Source organism: Pseudorca crassidens, chromosome 5, assembly GCF_039906515.1.
Source record: "Pseudorca crassidens isolate mPseCra1 chromosome 5, mPseCra1.hap1, whole genome shotgun sequence".
Lineage (NCBI taxonomy): Eukaryota > Metazoa > Chordata > Mammalia > Artiodactyla > Delphinidae > Pseudorca > Pseudorca crassidens.
The window spans coordinates 51,250,817-51,271,135 of NC_090300.1; the positions used below are offsets into that span (position 1 = coordinate 51,250,817).

General features: G+C 38.4%; 1 protein-coding gene across 1 annotated transcript in view; it reads right to left on the bottom strand.

The window, feature by feature from the left end:
* The window catches only part of WDR49 (WD repeat domain 49), a 135,130-nt gene that overhangs the window by 109,331 nt on the left and 5,480 nt on the right, over window positions 1-20,319 (bottom strand). The window contains 2 exon segments of the mRNA XM_067737142.1: window positions 597-946; window positions 1,170-1,260. Coding sequence (XP_067593243.1) covers window positions 597-946; window positions 1,170-1,260 — 441 coding nt within the window.

Below are 20,319 nucleotides of genomic sequence, written 5' to 3' on the forward strand. Positions count from 1 at the left end.
TGTGTAAGCTTAAATTTTTTCATAGTAAAATTTACCATCTGCTTAATGTAAAATACTAAGAATATGGATTTTTTAAGCTGCATTCTTCCCTCACAAATTGATTTTCCTTTCAGTATGTTATCTTTCTCATAGGTCTAGTTATATGAGGGTATTTGGGCTGAACGGGCCCTACCCAACAAAATTAAGAAACTGACTAGTACAGTGGTCAACATCAGATAAGCAATTCCCTGAAATTGCACTGAGCTGTGCTATGCACTGATATAGCCTCTCAGCTCTGCGTACAGATCCAAGACTCTGCTAAAAACTACAGTCATAAAGGTCTTATCAGCTAGTAATGCAGCATGGCCTCACTGGGGACAGAGCCAAGAATCTGAGTCACTACCGGCCTTGCTATTTAAAGGCACAAAACAGAACAGTCTGTGAATTGGAGTAACTCACTTGGCTTTACTTGCGTTCCTTCCAGGTGAGACGAGAGGTACAAAAGAGTGATGCAGCTCTCTGTCACTGCTCGTGTTATACTTGCTATTGATCAGGAGCCCTGTCCTATCATTTCCCCCCTTTTACAAGCAATACATTTATTTCTAAAGACTCTGTACCTTGTTTACATTTTCCAGAGAAGCCATACTTGTCAGCCACAGGTGTTTAAGCTTGTTGGCATCTGAAGTGATGGGAAGCATTTCTTGCAGCTTTAAATTCTCTCCCCAGATTCCTACTACACCTTCCTTCCTGATGATCAGATAACGACTTGAACTTTTTAAGAAAATTACTTTTTGAATGGTGTCCTTGCATTTCACTGGGAGGCATTCAAGGTCTTTCCACTAGGGAACCACCATTGCCTTTGCTTGTTCATCTTTCTCATAAAGTGTTAACAGCATAAATGAAGTCAGCTTGTCCCAATTAATACAGCCATCTTGGGCCACATCCACTTTATCAAACAGCTCTCCATGGGCTTCCCTGGTGGCGCAGTGGTTGAGAGTCTGCCTGCTGATGCAGGGGACGCGGGTTCGTGCCCTGGTCCGGGAGGATCCCACATGCTGCGGAGCGGCTGAGCCCGTGAGCCATGGCCGCTGAGCCTGCGCGTCCGGAGCCTGTGCTCCGCAACGGGAGAGGCCGCAACAGTGAGAGGCCCGCGTACCGCAAAAAAAAAAAAAAAAAAAAGAGCTCTCCATATTCTTCCTTTGTGCCCCAACCAACAATCTCTGTCATCCTCTGCACAAACTCTTCTCTGGACATACAAATTGTTTGACTTGGCTCTGAGGGCTAGAAACAGGAAAAAAAACAAGACATCAGTGAAAACGTCCTAAATACCAGAGCACTGTGCTACCCCCAAAGGTGGATCTAATCAGCGATTCTTCCAAGATGCAAAGAAAAACATCTACTTTATAATGGTGCTATGCTTAAATGAATTGGGGCTGCAGAGCAAATAACTGACAGACCTACAAGCTGACATCCTCAATCACAGATGTCCTTATAACTGGCAGAGGGAGATAGGAGAGTCAGAGGTTTGATATGATGATGGATGCAGAGGTCAGAGTGATGCAGGGCTATGAACCAAGGAATGCAGATGACCTCTAGAAGCTGGACAAGGTAAGGAAAGAGATTATCCCCTAGAGGCTCCAGAAGGAAGACAATCTTGACAACACATTGATTTTAGCCCTGTAAAACCCATTTTGGAATTCTGAGCTGTAGAACTGTAAAATGATCCATTTGTGAGGTTTGTGCTACTAAGTTTGTGGTAATTTGTTAGAGCATCAATAGGAAAAAAATATAGTGGTTTAGAGAAAATGGGTGAATCCCTGAAGAGAGCTTAGCATAGCCAGTAAAATGATATCCCAGTGACACTTTAATCCAAGGGCAAGAAGTCACCTCTATGAACACACCATTACAAAGACAGTGAAACCTTATAAGCTGATTTTCTTTATTCATGGTAGTTATGTTCTATAAAGCCTTTGCAAACACTAAATTAGCAGATACTGAACCATGGCTTTTATGAGAAATACAACATTAGGTTTCTGTGAGCCTCTGGTCACAATATTTTCATCGTCAATTCATAATTTGTTTTATGTCTGTTTCCACTGAAAGACATTTTAATATATATTGTTAATTCATTAACAGTGAATTCATGGCCAACATTACTATAAGTCAAGACACAGTGAAGCTTATCTAACACACATATTTTCTCCATAAGGCACAGCACAACCTTCTTGCACTTAGACAGAACTTTACACTACACTTGGGGAGCCATTTTAAACAGTGAAATCACCGAAATAAGCACAAAATGCAAAAGCTTGGCACCAAGTGGAGCACAAATAGGACACTTGCTTACAGTACGAGAGCTGGAATAAGAAGGTAGGGTGTCACTGAGTTTGACCTCAGCACTGAACCGGCACACTGGAAGACTGCAACTTTTTGCCACTCTGTACATATGTGTGAATGACCATGAAGGTGCCCTGAGTATTGACTTGGGGGTTACAAATAAATTTTAGCAAGTAGGCAAATTCACAAATACAGAATCCATGAATAATGAGAAGCATCTGTATTTCAAATAAGTATATAGCTTAATATTGATAGGCTGTTTAGTTCGGTGAGCTTCATGATGAGAGAATCTATTTTTCTACTACCTCAGAGCCAAAGAGTCAGAATTGACAGTAAGCACAGGGAGGCAGCATATTGTAGAGCAGGTCAAACAATTGTAGGTTTAATCCTGGTTCCACCAGAGACTGTGGGAACTACTGGCAAGTTACTTCACTGTTGAGGCTTAATTCTCCCATCTGTGAAGTGGATATAGCAAAATATCAGTCTCAAGAAAATGATTATGAAGGTTAAATGACATATCAGTAAATGCAGAAAAAGCATTTGACAAAATTCAACACCCATTCATGATCAAAACTCTCAGTAAACTAAGAACAGAAGGAAACTTCCTCAACTTGGTAAAGAATATCTGCCCAAAACATACAGCTAACATCATACTTAATGGTGAAACTTGTAGCATTCCTACTAAGGCTCAGGTACAAGGCAAGCAAGTCTTCCTCTCACATTGCTTTTCAACATCATATTGGAAGCTCTACTTAATGCAATAAGACAAGAAAAGGAAGTAAAATTATAATGATTGGGAAGAAAAATAAAACTGTCTTTGTTCACAGATGACATGATCATCTATGTAGAAAATCTGAAAGAATCAACAAAAAAGCTCCTGGAACTAAGAAGCGATGATAACAAGATTGCAGGATACAAGATTAATATACAAAAGTCAGTAGATTTCCTATACACCAGCAATGAATGAGAAGAATTTGATATTAAAACCACAGTATCATTTTACATTAGCACCCTCAAAAATGAAATACATATAAATCTAACAAAATGTGTATGAGATCTATATGAGGAAAACTACAAAATTCCTATCAGCAAAGTCAAGAACTAAATTATTGGAGAGATATTCCATGTTCATAGAGAGGAAGATTCAGTATTGTCAAGATCTCAGTTCTTCCCAAGATAATCTATAGAGTCCATGCAATTCCAATAAAACTCTCAGCAAGTTATTTTGTGGATATTGAAAAACTGACTCCAAATTTATACGGTGAGGCCAAAGACTGAGATGAGCTAACACAATGTGAAGGACAAGAACAAAGTTGGAAGCCTGACTCTACCCAACTTCAAGATTTATTATAAAACTGCAGTAACCCAGACAATGTGGTTGGCATAAGAATTGGCATAAGAATATAGAACCAGATCAATGAAACAGAATAAAGACCCCAGAAACAGACCCATATAAACACAGTCAACTGATCTTTGACAAAGGACCAAAAGCAATACAATGGAGAAAAGATAAAATCTTCAACAAATGGTGCTGGAATAACTGGACATCCACATAGCAAAAAAATGAATCTAGACACAGACCTTATACCATTCACAAAAATTAACTCAAAATGGATCACAGACCTAAATGTAAAACACAAAACTATAAAACTCTTAGAAGATAACATAGAAACAAACCTAAATGACCTTGAGTTTGGTCATTTAGGTTTGTTTTTAGATGCAACACCAAAGGCACAATCCATGAAAGAAAGAATTCATAATCTGGATTTCATTAAAATTTAAAACCTTCTCATGAAAAACAATTTCAAGAGAATTAGTAGACAAGCCATAGACAGGGAAGTATTTTCAAAAGATACATCTGATAAATAATTCATCCAACATATACAAAGAATTCTTAAAGTTCAACTACAAGAAAACAAATAATCCAATTAAAAATGGGCCAAGGACCTTAATAGATACCTCACCAAAGAACATATACAGATGGCAAATAAGCATATGAAAGGATGTTCCGTATCATATGTCATCAGGGAAATGCAAATTAAAACAACAGTGATATATTACTACATACCTGTTAGAATGGCCAAAATCTGGAACACTAACAACAGTAAATGCTGACACAGATGTAAAGTAACAGGAATTCTCATACGTTGCTGGTGGCAACGTAAAATCATAGAGCCACTTTGGAAGAGAGGTTAGCAGCTTCTTACAAAATTAAACATACTCTTACCATATGCAGATCCAGCAATCACACTCCTTAGGATTTACTCAAAGGATTTGAAAACTAATATCCACACGAAAGCCTGCACACTGATCTTTATAGCAGCTTTATTCATAATTAGCAATACTTGGAAGCAACCAAGATGTACTTCATAGGTGAATGGATGAATAAACTATAGTACATCCACAGAACAGAATAGTATTCAGTGCTAAAAAGAAATGAGCCCTCAAGCCATGAAAAGACATGGAGCAAACTTAAATGCATGTTACTAACTGAAAGAAGCCAATCTGAAAAGGTTACACGCTGTATGATTCCAACAACATGACATTCTGGAAAAGGCAAAATTATGGAGACAGTAAAAAGATCAGTGGTTGCCAGGGATTAGAGAAGTGGAGGACGATGAATAGGCAGAGCACAGAGAATTTTCAGGGCAGTGAAGCTACTCTGTATGGAACCACATTAACGCATACATGTCGTGATACATTCGTCCAAACCCATAGAACGTACAACACCAAGAGTGAACCTTAATGCAAACTGTGGACTTTGGGTGAGTATGATGTGTCAAAGTAGATTTATGAGTTGTAACAAGTGTACTACTCTGGTGGGGATGCGGAGAATGGGGGAGGGTATGCACGTTTCAGGGTAAGGGGTATATGAGTAACCTCTGTACGTTCCCCTTAATTTTGTTGTGAACCTAAAACTGCTCTAAAAATATAAAGTCTTAATAAGAACGGTTAACTGAGATACCACGTGTGTGAGAACTAAGTAATCAAGTGTTTAATAGAAGTTAGTCTAAGCTTTTAATTAATTAAATTAACTTTCTGAGAAATAATTGGTATTTAGCCGTTTGAACTACTCAGAAGTCCATCATTCTTAACTTTGTTACATTATTTTTAGACTAAAAAGTTTAGATGATGGAAATTTTTCAGTGACCCAGATTTTGAGTACGGAAAGAAACCTGATCTTAACAACACTCCATTTGAGCCCAAACTGCAAACTGTTCCTGAAAGCTAAGTCAAGTTGATCTTGTATTTTAAACTAGTATGTAATGACATCAATCAGCCTCTCAAATCTATATCATTATCCCTTTAACAAAAAGCATTTTAAAGCCAAACCTTATTTTCTTCCTATAAGTTTGTAATTTATTTTTATTTCTACGAACAAGAAACTGTTCTGACAAATACCAAGACAACTTCTTTTTTTACATTCTAGAATATGGAATGGCAAATAGACCATAAACAAAGAAGAAAATAAATTTTCTTCCCCAAAGTAACATATACAATCACCTTTATAATTTTCTGCACATGAATAATGCCAATATGCACCGGGGGGAAATTTGAGAAATACTTCCAATTTATGAAATGTGACAGAGAAGCACAATTGTATGACATACTTGGCAATTCTATTACTAATTGTTCACTCAGTAGCTTTTTTTGCTTTTAGTTTTAAAATAAAACCATGGTTTTACCATGAAAATCCTTCATTCTAAATAAATATGCACCAGGGAAGTCCCACATTAAACAATTTTATTCAGACAATATTTATTATTGTTGAAGACACATCCACGTCAAGTTAAATTCACAAGCATATATTTAGTCTAGCTAGGGAAATATTAAGAATTTATGAAATTGGATTTCATTGTAAAACATAGAGCATAAAATAATTCTCAGTCCCTTCAACTGAAAATTTAATTAGTATAGCTTTAACAAAACCTTCTTCCCATAGACAATTTGTTCTAATTTGAATGTAGGCCTTCCAAATAAAAACTACCTCATAATGTTTTAAAGTATACCCTTTCACTCCTATTAGTCATGATTCTCTGTCTGGTCTTTTTGAGCAATAATTAGTACTCCTGCATCTATTAGAACTCCTTTTCTAATAAAATTGAAGAGTGAATGATCCATTAGAAAACGTATTCTCATTCAGCTCCCTAAGATGATGTTAACAAATTTATTTTGCTATGTCTAGGTAACTATGAGTAAGAAAATAACCAGCTATGGCCTCTCATTGTTCTTGCAAGGAAGCTAATATACTCAGAATGTCTGGCTGATTATCTCAGCAAGCACGACTTTAGACCTTTAGAAAATCTTCCTGTCTTCTGAATCCCTTTCAAAGAGTATTCTAAACATCATCTCCTTTTGCCTATAAAGCATTTTCTGCAGCTACAGTCAGTTCTTGTGAGCTGTCTTTAAGAAAAAAAAAAAAAAAGCATGAACTCTGTTACATACTCTTCAGTTTTTGAGCTTTGTTAAGATTTGGATTTCACTGTAACTTATATAAAAACTGAGCACTAAGGCTAAGCGCAAAATTCTGAAAATATACCCTTTCTAAGAAACTTGACAGCCCTTTTTTTCACCAAGAAGAGATCACGTACTTTCAATTAGCAATATATGAGTGTGTCAACACATTTAAAAATTATTTATTTTTGCATAAAATAATCCTTGTTTACTATAGAAAAGGCAAAATATAGATAAGCCAATAATTAAAATCCTCCGTAACGCCAAAAGCCTACCAGACTTGTTCCTAGGCAGAAACAGAAATACCTGTGCATTACTTACCAAATGGTGTCATGATTTACATATCTTTGTGCGCTGCTTTTTCCATCATACCATGAAGCTATGCCTTGTATAATATATATTGGTCTTTAACATCATTTTAATGGCCACGGAATATTCTATGGAAAGGCATAAAATTTATAACCCCTGTTAATAAAAACTTCAATAGTTCCCAATGCGTTCCCGTTTCATATAAACCACCCTGCAACATACATCTTTGCTTGTTTGTCCAATTATTTCCTGAGGGAAATTCCCTAGAAGCAGAATTGCTGAGTCAAAGAATTTGCACAAGTTTTTGATATATTTTGCGAAATCTTCCTCCAGAAGACTCAACAAATTTACATTTCCATTAACAAAGTATGAGACTGCCTATACCTCACCAAGCTGGGGTATTCTCATTCTTCTTAAGAGTCACCAACTGGTTTCTAAAAAATAGTTCCAGTACAGCTGAACACCGACATACTTGCTGGCAAAACAGATCAAACATTCCCAAAGCAGACACAAATCTTTCCAAATCTGCCGACTCTTAGAAATGTTGTTTATCTTTGTTTTTTCCTTGACTTTTTCCTATAGCAATATTTTATAATGAAATGAGGGGAAAACATTTTTCTTTTTTTTCCTACTCTGTAAACATGGACGTTCCCAAGACAAGAATACAAGTCCTACTTTAAAACTACAGAGAGATCACAATCCAATTTAGTCAGAAATCTGGGTATTTTCTCCTTTGTCAAAGCTGATAGTGGGTTAACATGTCACTGACCTAAGTTGCACTGCCTTTATCCATTGCTGAGTATTTACTTTCAGATTCTGAAAATTAATGTCAAATGGCAAGTTGTAAACCACTTAGAGAAGTACTTCCATCCATTGATCTATTTATTAATAAAAATATATATTGAACATGTACATCATACAAGGTATCATGAGGTAGATTTATTCATTCATTCAACAAACACTTATGAAGTGACTTCTCCATGCCAAACACTATTCTAAGCCCTCAGCACCAGCTCTGAACAAGGTAGTTGAAGTCTATGCTCTTCGAGTACTTACGTTAGAGTGGGGAGCCCAGGGATGCTGATCCCATTGAATGACACATGGCTCTAGGTTACCAAAAGTAAAAAAATCACAAGAATCACACTAATTATTGCTTTTCCTAATTTCAAACTGAATTTAGGACTTAAACATGGCAAAAACATTCCATGAACTGAAATCTTGTGTGGACCAGAAATCTTTCTTAAGTCTGAAAAAAAAAATTTTTTTTTAGATGATTAAAATTCTGCAGTGCTTCTTTTTCTCTACATAAAAAAATAGTTTCTAATAGGATCTCAGAATCTTGTTTTCCCCAGAATCTGCTGGTTTTATCAAGTACTTAACCAAAAATAATATTTCTTCTGTCAAATATGTAGCATGATTTTTTGGTAGTGCTCCATGACAGCTGGATGAAGATATACTATCTCAGTGCATCCTTCCCCCCATCTCTATAATTAAATTTAAAATTGGCATGCTGCTTCCTCACACTTCCGTTGCACTTGCCTCAATTTCCCTTGGTCACAAAGTGTATTGGTTATGAATATGTATTAGAGTTTGCTGTCAAACCCTGTGAACATCTTCTGGAGCAGAAGATTAGCTATGTTATTTCAAACAGATGCATCAGTTTATATCATCCCTTGCAATTTTCATTTACCAATGAACATTCATGAGAGACTGAACAACAGAAGAGACTAATCTGCCAGCCAAGGTTCATACTGCTATCTTTTCTTGCTTCAATGGATTTTAGTTGGTTTTAATTTTCATTTACATTATGATATCAATGATTCAAGAGCTCACCAATCTAAATGGAGTTAAATTTTTGTGACTAACAAAGACACAGGCCTTGAAACCCCCATACTGAATTTAAGGTTTAGAACTAAACTCTCACAAACCAAAAATTCAACAGTTAGATTTCCTATCCAACTGGTAAATTAGAATTGAATGGCAGCTGCAGGATAAAAAGTCAATAAATCTTTAAATTTTTAAATTTTTAAAAAATTTAAATTTTTGTGACTAACAAAGACACAGGCCTTGAAACCCCCATACTGAATTTAAGGTTTAGAACTAAACTCTCACAAACCAAAAATTCAACAGTTAGATTTCCTATCCAACTGGTAAATTAGAATTGAATGGCAGCTGCAGGATAAAAAGTCAATAAATCTTTCTCTTTTAAATAAAGATCATATTCCCTGAGAAGTGTAAGTGTCATAATATTTTTCTCTAAGTCTATGGAAGTCTTTAATTTTCTGCTATGGACCTAAACCATGTTTATCACTATCATCTGTTTTGCCTAAGCTTAAAAACTTGGAGGGATGAGCCTGACCAGTGGAATGGTATAGCCAAGAGATATTTGAGCTTCATTGATCTTCATTTGAAAATATCCTTACAGTAGAATAAACACATACTGTTTTTAAAAACAATTGCTCTCTCTTCAATGGAAACCACAGACGGAGTCAAAGAATTGCACACATCCATGAACTTCAGGCATGTTAGAGCTGGAAGAAAGTTTAGAGAGTCTACACCAAACCCTTCATTTAAAAGGAAGAAACTGAGGCCCAGAGAATTAAAAAGACTTCTCTGAGGTCACATAGCTCACTGTTGGCAGAAATAGGCTTAGAACCTAGGATTTCCAATTCCTAACCACTTTCATCATGTCACAAATATGTTGACTTCAACAAAATCTGATTCTCTCTAGGATAGCACATTCATCAAAAAAACAGAAAAGTATGAGGTTGGAATGTGTATACCCAAATGGTCTCATGCAATTTTGCTAAAATCTATTTACTTAGAACCCTAAAGCTTTCTGTTGGTCTACTTAAAATTTACATATGAACTCTGAATCAATAGAGTAAGCAGGAAGTGACTAAACAGTCAGAAAGATTCCAACCCAGGTTCCAGAGGAAAATTTTTTAAACCAAATTATCAGCTCCTTCTTGCTCTTCGTACCCTCCTCAAACCAGAAATCCAACACTTCACCCAATCTCTGGCCATTATACTCATTCCTTTTCTCTGTCACACTTCCATCCCAGGTGTCTAGCGAAACACTAGCCCTGGAAAAGCATCTTCTCCATGCCTACATCCAGGCTGCTGAACAAATATCACAGAAATGGGCAGAATGGTGTCACAGTAATAAAATGCATGATCTCCAACCTCAAAAGGTCCCTCCTATGCTACTAGGAACGCTTCCATGTTTCCTGGCTGAACTCTTACCCTTATTTTCACTTGCTTCAAACACCTACTTGATCATTTCCCTGTCCATTCCTAACAGAGAAGTCTGACTACTAATTCACAGCAATGAAGAAGGAAAATAGAGAGGAAGAGGAAGAGGGGTAGGGGACATCAAGCAGATGGGAACTTCCTCAGTTTTCTGCACGCACATAGAGACTGACCTGCATCGGTAGCCATTTCCTTCCTCCCTTCCCGTGGTAACAGAAATCCTCCTGTTTCCTTCCCCTACCACCTCAGTGAACTCTCTTCTCTTGCTCTCTATTGACTCCTTTTCATAAGCATTTCAACATAATCAAATTACTTGAACTGTTAAAAATCTTCCCTGACATTCCCATCTGCTTTCAGCTACTGGCCCACCTTCTTTCTCCTTTCAAACAACCATCTCAAAGGAATCACGTTCACACACTGTCTCAATTTCCTCTCCTCCAATTTACTCAACCTTTGCAATCCAGCTTCTTTCCCTTTACCTCCACTGAAATGGTTCTTACCAAGAAGATTAAAAACCATTAACTAAATCTTTTAGTGGATTCTTTCCAGTTCTTATAAGGTGAAAAACGTACCAAGTTAATATTTGATGCCAAAATATCTTTGTTTGAGAAAATTTCTTGAGACTTCTATTTAGTTAGAAAGTGAAACCTGAGGCCCATGAAAGACATCGATCAAGAAAGCAAAAGGTTCAAGCTGCTCTAAAGGAGAGAAGAAGAATTTGGTATTTGTTTTTGTTGTTTGTTTAAGCAGACGGGAAGAGAATAGTGTCAGAAAGGGCAGGTGGACAGGATGGGAGAGAACAAGAGAGCAGACGGTGACGTGGCAATAAAGGGCCATTGAGAAAATCCCGTAGGCAACACAGCCATTGATAAAATATAGATATGAATACTTGTTAGTTTTTCATGAACCTCCCTCCATGTGGCTTCAAGCCACTAAGATATAGCCCCCACACACACACACATATACACATCCTTAATCTCCTCCTCAGCTCTTCTGCTGAAGAATTTGGCCTCCCATGCACCTACGGTCACCTAATCTATGACATAGGAGGCAAGAATATACAATGGAGAAAAGACAGTCTCTTCAATAAGTGGTGCTGGGAAAACTGGACAGCTACTTGTAAAAGAATGAAATTAGAACACTCCCTAACACCATACACAAAAATAAACTCAAAATGGATTCAACACCTAAATGTAAGGCCAGACACTATAAAACTCTTAGAGGAAAACATAGGCAGAACACTCTTTGACATAAATCACAGCAAGACCTTTTTTGACCCACCTCCTAGAATAATGAAAACAAAAACAAAAATAAACAAATGGGACCTAATGAAACTTCAAAGCTTTTGCACTGCAAAGGAAACCGTAAATAAGATGAAAAGACAGCCCTCAGAATGGGAGAAAATATTTGCAAATGAAGCAACTGACAAGGGACTAATATCCAAAATATACAAACAGCTCATGCAGCTCAACATCAAAAAAACAAACAACCCCATCAAAAAATGGGCAGAAGACCTAAATAGACATTTCTCCAAATAAGACAATACAGATGGCCAAGAGGCACATGAAAAGATACTCAACGTCACTAATTATTAGAGAAATGCAAATCAAAACTACAATGAGGTATCACCTCACACCAGTCAGAATGGTCATCATCAAAAAATCTACAAACAATAAATGCTGGAAAGGGTATGGAGAAAAGGGAACCCTCCTACACTGTTGGTGGGAATGTAAATTGATACAGCCACTATGGATAACAGTATGGAAGTTCCTTAACAAACTAAAAATAGAACTACCATACGACCCAGCAATCCCACTACTGGGCATATACCCGGAGAAAACCGTAATTCAAAAAGATACATGCACCCCAATGTTCAGCGCAGCACTATTTACAATAGCCAGGACATGCAAGCAACCTAAATGTCCATCAACAGAGGAATGGATAAAGAAGATGTGGCACATATATACAATGGAATATTACTCAGCCATAAGAAGGAATGAAATAGTGCCATTTGTAGAGACGTGGATAGAACTAGAGACTGTCATACAGAGTGAAGTAAGTCAGAAAGAGAAAAACAAGTATTGTATAATATCACTTATACGTGGAGTCTAGAAAAATGGTGCAGATGACTTATTGGCAGCAAAGCAGAAATAGAGACATAGATGTAGAGAACAAACATATGGATACCAAGGGGGGGAAGGCGGGGGTGGGATGAACTGGGAGATTGGGATTGACATATATACACTATTGATACTGTGTATAAAGTAGATAACTAATGAGAACCTATTGTATAGCACAGGGAACTCTATTCAGTGCTCTGTGGTGACCTAAATGGGAAGGAAATCCAAAAAGGAGGGGATATACGTTTACGTATAGCTGATTCACTTTGCTGTACAGAAGAAACTAACACAACATTGTAAAGCAACTCTACTCCAATAAAAAAAATTTTTTTTAAACTCATCAAACTGAAAAAAAAAAAAGAATTTGGCCTTTATGACAGGCTGCTTTGGGGGTTTTTCCTTCCCCAGAACTTTACAGTAGTCTAATCATACCACATCAATGGTGGGAGAAGCTCCAGTATTTTTTCTGGCAGCATTTACCAGTGTCTGTTCACTGACCAAAGTCCACAGTTGTTTAAGTTTGACTGTTAATGCAGAAGCTCTGCCAGAAAGCAAGGAAGTGATAAAAGATTGATGGAAACATGTAAAAAGGATGCAGGAGCTGGCTTGAAGGGGCTCACACTGTCCAAACTTCGGCAATTTCAGTATCAGAAAGAATAATGATGGTAATAGATAGTAATGCATTGAATAGAATAAATGAATCCACAAGTCTGTAGTAACACCCAAGATACAGACAGACAGACAGACAAACAGACAATAGAAGGAAGAGAGAAAAGGGAGTGAGAAAGAGGAAGCCTCTTTATTACAGAGGAATCTTACATTGAGAATAAACAAGGATCAAAAGAATTTAAAAGTCACCATTTTCCAAGCCTATGTAGTCATTGTTTCAAGCAAAGATCATCAATTAATGCTTAAACTAATGGGTGAAAGATACTGAAGAATACTATAACACAATATCATAGTACCACGCCACAGTTACCTTTAAAAGGTAGAACTCTAGTGGACCCACTTTATCAAGCAATCCAACTTATAGCATCACCAGTAATAAGACAAACTGACATGCTGTGCCTCTGGTGTCATTCAAGAGGTGGACATAACATTTCTTACGTAGTATCCTTTCCAAAAATGGTGAACCTAAATCTAACAGTGAAGAATCAATAAGAAAATCCAGATTGTGAGATGTTCTAGACATCTGACATGACCCTTCAAAAATATCTATGTCATGATAGATGAGAAAAAGTAAGAGAATGCTTCTAGATTAAAGGAAACTAAAGGAAATGTGTGATCCTGGAAAGGATCTATAATTAAAAAAAAAAAAACATGAAAGACATTACCAGGGCAAACAGGGATATTTTAATGCACACATTTTTATTAGGTAATATATGGAGTTAAATTTCCTGGGTAAGATAATTTCATTGTTGCTATTTAGAAGAAGACCCTTGTTCCTAGGAGACATATTTTGAGTTAATTGGGGCAAACTATCGTCATGCCTGAAATAACTTTTAAATGACTGAGGTAAAACCGTGTGCTATGTTCTGAATATTCGTGTCCCTCCAAAATTCACAAGTTGAAACCTTAATGCCCCGTGTGATGATATTAGGAGGTGGGACCATTGGGAAGTGATAGGTTATGAAGATGGAGCCCTTATAGATGGAATTAGTGCTCTTATAAAAGAGACCTCAGAGAGCTCCCTAGCCCCTTCCACCATGTGAAGACACAACAAGAAGTCTACAGCCTGGGAGTGGGCCCTCACCCACCCAAGCTGGTACCCTGATCTCAGACTCCCAGCCTCCAGAACTGTGAGAAATAAGTTTCTGTTGTTTATAAGCTACCCAGGAAGCAAAATATTAACAATTGCTGAATCTGGGTGGAGGGTATATATTCACTGCACTTGTCTTTCCATTTTCAAACTTCTGTAGGTTTGATATTTTTCAAAATAAAAAGTTCAAGGAGAAAAAAAACAATACTCATTTCTCTTCCTGTGTTCCCCAACTCAATGTATGTTACCGCCTTAATCACTCAATCGATCAACGAGTTCTGCGCACCATCACTCCCGCATCTCTCCACTAACCTCTGCTGTGCAGGCAGGCCACTGTACCAGCCCTTTAGTGGCCTCTCCGCCTCCTTTCGGTCCTGCTCCCACCTCCACCCCCCCGAACCATTTCAAAAACTACAGCCTAGTGATCATTTCCAAAATGTCAATCCCATCATGTAATTCCCATGATTAAAACATGTCAGGGGCTCCGTACAGTCCCCCAATACCTGCCTCTTTATTTATTTGTGTGTGTGTGTGTGTGTGTGTGTGTGTGTGTGTGTATCACTTCTTCTTTATCCATTCATCTGTTGATGTATGTTGCTTCCACATATTGACTATTATAAATAATGCTGAAATGAACCTAAGGGTGTATACATTTTTTTTCAATTTTATTTTATTTATTTTTTATACAACAGGTTCTTACTAGCTATCTATTTTATACATATTAGTGTATATATGTCAATCCCAATCTCCCAATTCATCCCACCACCACCACCACCACCACCCACTTCCCCCCTTGGTGTCCATACATTTGTTCTCTACATCTGTGTCTCTATTTCTGCCTTGCAAACCTGTTCATCTGTACCATTTTTCTAGATTCCACATACATGCGTTAATATACGATATTTGTTTTTCTCTTCCTGACTTACTTCACTCTGTATGACAGTCTCTAGGTCCACCCACGTCTCTACAAATGACCCAATTTCGTTCCTTTTTATGGCTGAGTAATACTCCATTGTATATATGTACCACATCTTCTTTATCTGTCTGTCTCTTTGTCCGTCTCTTTAACACAGCTCTCTAAGGCCCTCTAGATGGTTCTGGCTTGATGCTCCAGCCTTATCTTTCCTTCCTTTCCCCTTTGCAGATGAGTTTTCTGACTTCTTCAAAAAGCATCATACTGCTTCTGCTCAAGCAAACTTTGTACTTCCCATCCTCTTTCTAGAAAACTACTCTCCCAAGCCCCATTTACCTGCCTGAGTGATGCCCTTCTGTCAGATGGCAGCCTGGATGTTTCTTCCTCCAGGAAGCCTCCCCGGAGTCCCCTCCCCAATGTGAGCTATGTGCTCCCCCAACATTGCTCTCTCCTCAGAGCACTGAGTGATTACACAATAACTCCAAGTTTATTTGTCAATATAGCTCTCCGTGAGGGAAGGTCTGGGTCTAGGCAGTTTTCAACTTCCAAAGGGTAAACATTCAATAAATATCTGTTGTAAGAATCAGTAAATGAATGAATGTATTGTTAATATTCTCATCTATATTGTAGAAGTGGTGCTCATCTGTTTTACCAATAATAGCCAGGTTGGGGAGGGGGTCAGAGTAGTGAACAATGGTCAAGTTATAGAATCATACTGTGTAAAATAATGTTGGAAGATGAGAAATAAATTTGAGTAAAGTTTAGCATTGTTCACTAAGAGAAAAGAGACAAAAATGGAAATCAGACCACTTTGGGTGATGTTCTGGTTTTGCCAACAACTCAAATGGACAAATCCCTTCATCTGGATTTTTGTTTCCTCACCTGAGAAATAAAGGCAACAATGCCTCTCTATAGTCTCTCTCTTAATGCTAAAGTTCAATGAAAGGAAGGGGATGGAGAAAACTACTTCATAGAGAGACAAAGTATGTATAAAAGGTGCTGCTTTTAAATTCAGCTTCATTAGACCATACATTTAGAAAATAGTAGCACCGAGTCTTTAGGCTGTTAAGATATACTGACACTTTAATGACATTTACCTTTGCATTGAATTATGGTATAGATAAGGAGTCCACAAAGCCATTTGCCATACCTTACCCTGCTACAAGCACAGTTCTATTTTTCCATAATTGAGACCTTGACACACAAGGTCTCAATTATGGAAAATACACACATTTTTCATTTTAGAATATGATTATGCACTGTTCTGCAATTTTCTTTTTTTCACTGAACAGTAAATCTTGGCAATCTTATGTCTTCCTTATTCTTTTTAATAGCTGAGTAGTAGAAGTAGACCATAATTAATTTATCCATTAATTTATTGATGAATATTTGGGGTGTTTTAAATACTCCATTTTATTGACAATATTACAATGAATATTTTTATACAAATTTTATTTCTGTACCTGTCATAATTTATTTAGGATAGTTTGTAGAATTGGAATTGCTGGTTCAAAAAGTATGCATTTGATACATTTTACATTTGATATATTCTAGAAAATTGCCTACCAAAAAAGCCTTCACAATTTACAATCTTAGTAATAGTGTTCATTTCCCTGATTCTTCGCCAACAGTAAACATTATTGATCTTTTTAATCTTTGCCAAGTTGATGAATGAAAAAGCATGTCTTCTTTTTTGATTAAAGTTTCAAATCCAATTCCTAGTGAGTTGGAGTATATTTTCACATGATTAGCAGCTAGTTATGTGGCACTCTTCCTTGAATGCACAAAATAAAATATGTAATATATATTATATGTAAAATACACTGTATGTAAAATAAAGCTACATGTGATATGTGTACATGCATATATGGGTAGAAATGAATGAAAAATACACTAGAAGTATGCAACATTAAGAGTAGTTACCCAGGGTACTGTAGTTGCTAAGAGTAAGCCATGGTAAGAGGAGACTTTCATGTGTAACTTTGATTTTGTACAATGAAAATAATGTATTCCTTCTTTTTCTTTTAATAATAAAAGAACTCTGGGCTTCCCTGGTGGCGCAGTGGTTGAGAATCCGCCTGCCAATGCAGGGGACACGGGTTCATGCCCCGGTCCGGGAAGATCCCACATGCCGCGGAGCGGCTGGGCCCGTGAGCCATGGCCGCTGAGCCTGCGCGTCCGAACCCTGTGCTCCGCAACAGGAGAGGCCACAACAGTGAGAGGCCTGCGTACCGCAAAAAAAAAATAATAATAATAAAAGAACACTTAAATAAATAGGAATCATAAAAATTGTATATGACTGACTGCACCCCTTTTTTCTGTTTGTTTCTCCCCCCTCAACTTCCAGGAAATAAACCTGCTTCTTTATTTATGGTATGGACTCCAGTTGTGTCTCTACCCCCTTGAAGGATTCCCCTAAGATCCTGTCTTAGACACTCTGCTCTTTCCTCAAGATAATCTCATTTGCACCCAGGGTCGCCACGCTCTGGGGTCTCACACCGATTTCTCTCTGCCAGCCTGATCCTTCTACATGGCTCTACTTGTACTTAATCAGAGCATCTGCAATTAGAGAAAGAAAAGAACACACAGGAGCTATGAAGACAGAAAACAGGAACAGGATAAGGTGCTAACCCAGCCTGGGTAGTGAGAGAAGACTTTCTGGGATGGTGATATTTAAACATGAAGTATGAGTGAGGAGTTGCCTGGAGATTGGGGGGAGGGAAGCGGGAATATTCCAACATGAGGCACCAGCATTTGATAGGTCCTAAAACAGGAATACTGTTAAAGCATTCAAGTAACTAAAACACCACCAGCATGAACAATTTGGGTAATGTGCCAGTGTCAGATAATTTTGTGACTGACTTGTTGGAACCATAAATCCAGACTGAATACCGGTGCCGACGGGAGGGGGCCTTGAAGGAGGAGGTAAGGATTCCCTTGGAAGAAATAGATGTTCCCATTCTTTACAGCCCTAGGAAAGCGGAGAGATGGGTCTTAGACTAAAGTAAAGGAAAATATTTTCTGGTATCTCTGGGGCCAATAATCAGTTTGGCCTCCAGGCTCTAAGGAATGAGCAGTCTGGTATATTTCCAGGGGGATTAAGGCGCTGAAAGTAGCCCCTTGGCCGTATAAATGTGGCCAGAAGTGAGGAAGGGGAACAAGTTAGAAGGATACCAAGAGAAAGGTCTGACACAGCCTTATCCAATAGGACTTTCTGTGATGAGGAAAATCTTCTGTTATCTGCACTGTCCGATGTGATGCCTACAAGCTACATGAGCTCCTGAATACTCTAGATGTGGCCGGTGCTTGTGAGTAACTGAATTTTTTATTTTATTAAATTCTAACTTTATTTCATTTTAACTTAAATAGCCACATGTGGCCCATGGCCACCATATTGGACAGATCTGGAGGAAGACCAGTGTGACAACCTGGCCTCAGGGGTGTTGAGAGAATTAGGGAGGGAGAACATGGGAGGCGATGGAGTAGAGGAAAACCGTGTCCCTGGAAGTCCTCAGCAGAGAATGCTGGCGCCCAGAGAATCAATATCTCACAAGATGCTTATCTATAACATGGCGGTAAGACGTGAGGAGGGAAGAAAAGACCCAAGGGATTCGTGTCTGAGCAAGCATGAGGCAGAGCTTCAGGCAAAGGTCAGAAATCAACAAGAGACAATTCAGAGGATTCCTATTTCTAGCAACAAAGTTGGTGGGGTCTCGTCTCATCATTGGGTGTGCTATACTTGTCAACACAGGACAAACGTGAAATCAAAATGGCACAAATTATAGTTCTCCAGTTGTCTTTCTTCATGTTGCTTTTTTTTGGTACGCGGGCCTCTCACTGCCGTGGCCTCTCCCATTGCGGAGCACAGGCTCCGGACGCGCAGGCTCAGCGGCCATGGCTCACGGGCCCAGCCGCTCCGCGGCATGTGGGATCTTCCCGGACCGGGGCACGAACCCGTGTCCCCTGCATCGGCAGGCGGACTCTCAACCTCTGCGCCACCAGGGAAGCCCCATGTTCCTTTTTTAATTTTCAGGAAATTACAAAGGTAGGCTGTGCCCTAGGTCTAAAGGTCTGGCTAAGTTGATATACTACAAATGAATAGCAATAGGCATCTTTGCTTTCTTTCTTTCTCGTTTATGACCAGTTTCTTGGTTGCCTTCTCTGCTCCAGTCCTGGCCAAAGCTTAAGGTTAAAATATCTGTCCCCCAAAAGCACTCTTCACCACCCTCTCTGACCAAGATTAATTTTTATAAGCACCTGTTATGAAAGCACACAGAAAAATTAGAAAAGGCATGAAGCCGTTAGAACTTGTCACAAAATTTAGCACAAAGGCAGCAGTGTTCAGGAAGACCGATTTTTCGTATGTGTTGACAAAGAACTTCACTTGCTTGTGCTTTGGTGATGGCATCGTTTGTTAACCTCACCCATGAATTCTAGCAACTCGGACAAAACCACCAAAAATTCCTCTGTCGTTTCCAGTTGTGCCAGCTGCAGGGCTGTTGGATTTGTCTTCATGCTATCACCTTAGTGCTGAGGAGGGGTGCCTGCAGGGTTCACTGATTTTCTACTGCCATCCAAAATAGGTTTTTTGGATTCCACTAAGGGAGTTGGGGCGAGAAGTGCTCTGCCCTGCTGCCTTTGTTCAGCAGGTGATGGATTGACTGAGATTGCTGAATGCACTCTGCACTATGGAATAAAGTTATAGATTAAGCTTTACCTGTTTACTTTCTCTCAAGCCTCCACTGAATGCCTTTAGAAAGGAAAAAATAATAATAAAAAAGCAATGAGTTATTCCTATCTTTCCCTTTTATTCTTCCACCCTTCTCGGCATTGATTTTATTGTAGGAAGTGTTGATTATTTGCTGATGGTGCATTAATTCCAAGTTACCAAGGCACAGTGCCTGTGTGCTACTCACTGGACATGCTCGTTTTGTTAATGAAGTCCTTATCCTATCGGATTCCTATTCCTTAGAGCAAATCTCAAAGGGAGATTGCCTGGTGGCCAGTGGTAGCCATGCCATACAATGGGCTGGGAAGTTGGCAATCTACCACAGAACCCTGGCTCTGCCCCATGGGACAACTCAATTAAATATCTTTGAGCTTTATTCTCCTTATGTGTAAATGGGAAATAAAAATATCTGCCCTGCTTACATTTCAGGCTGGTGAGAGGATCAAATAACACGATACCTACAGAA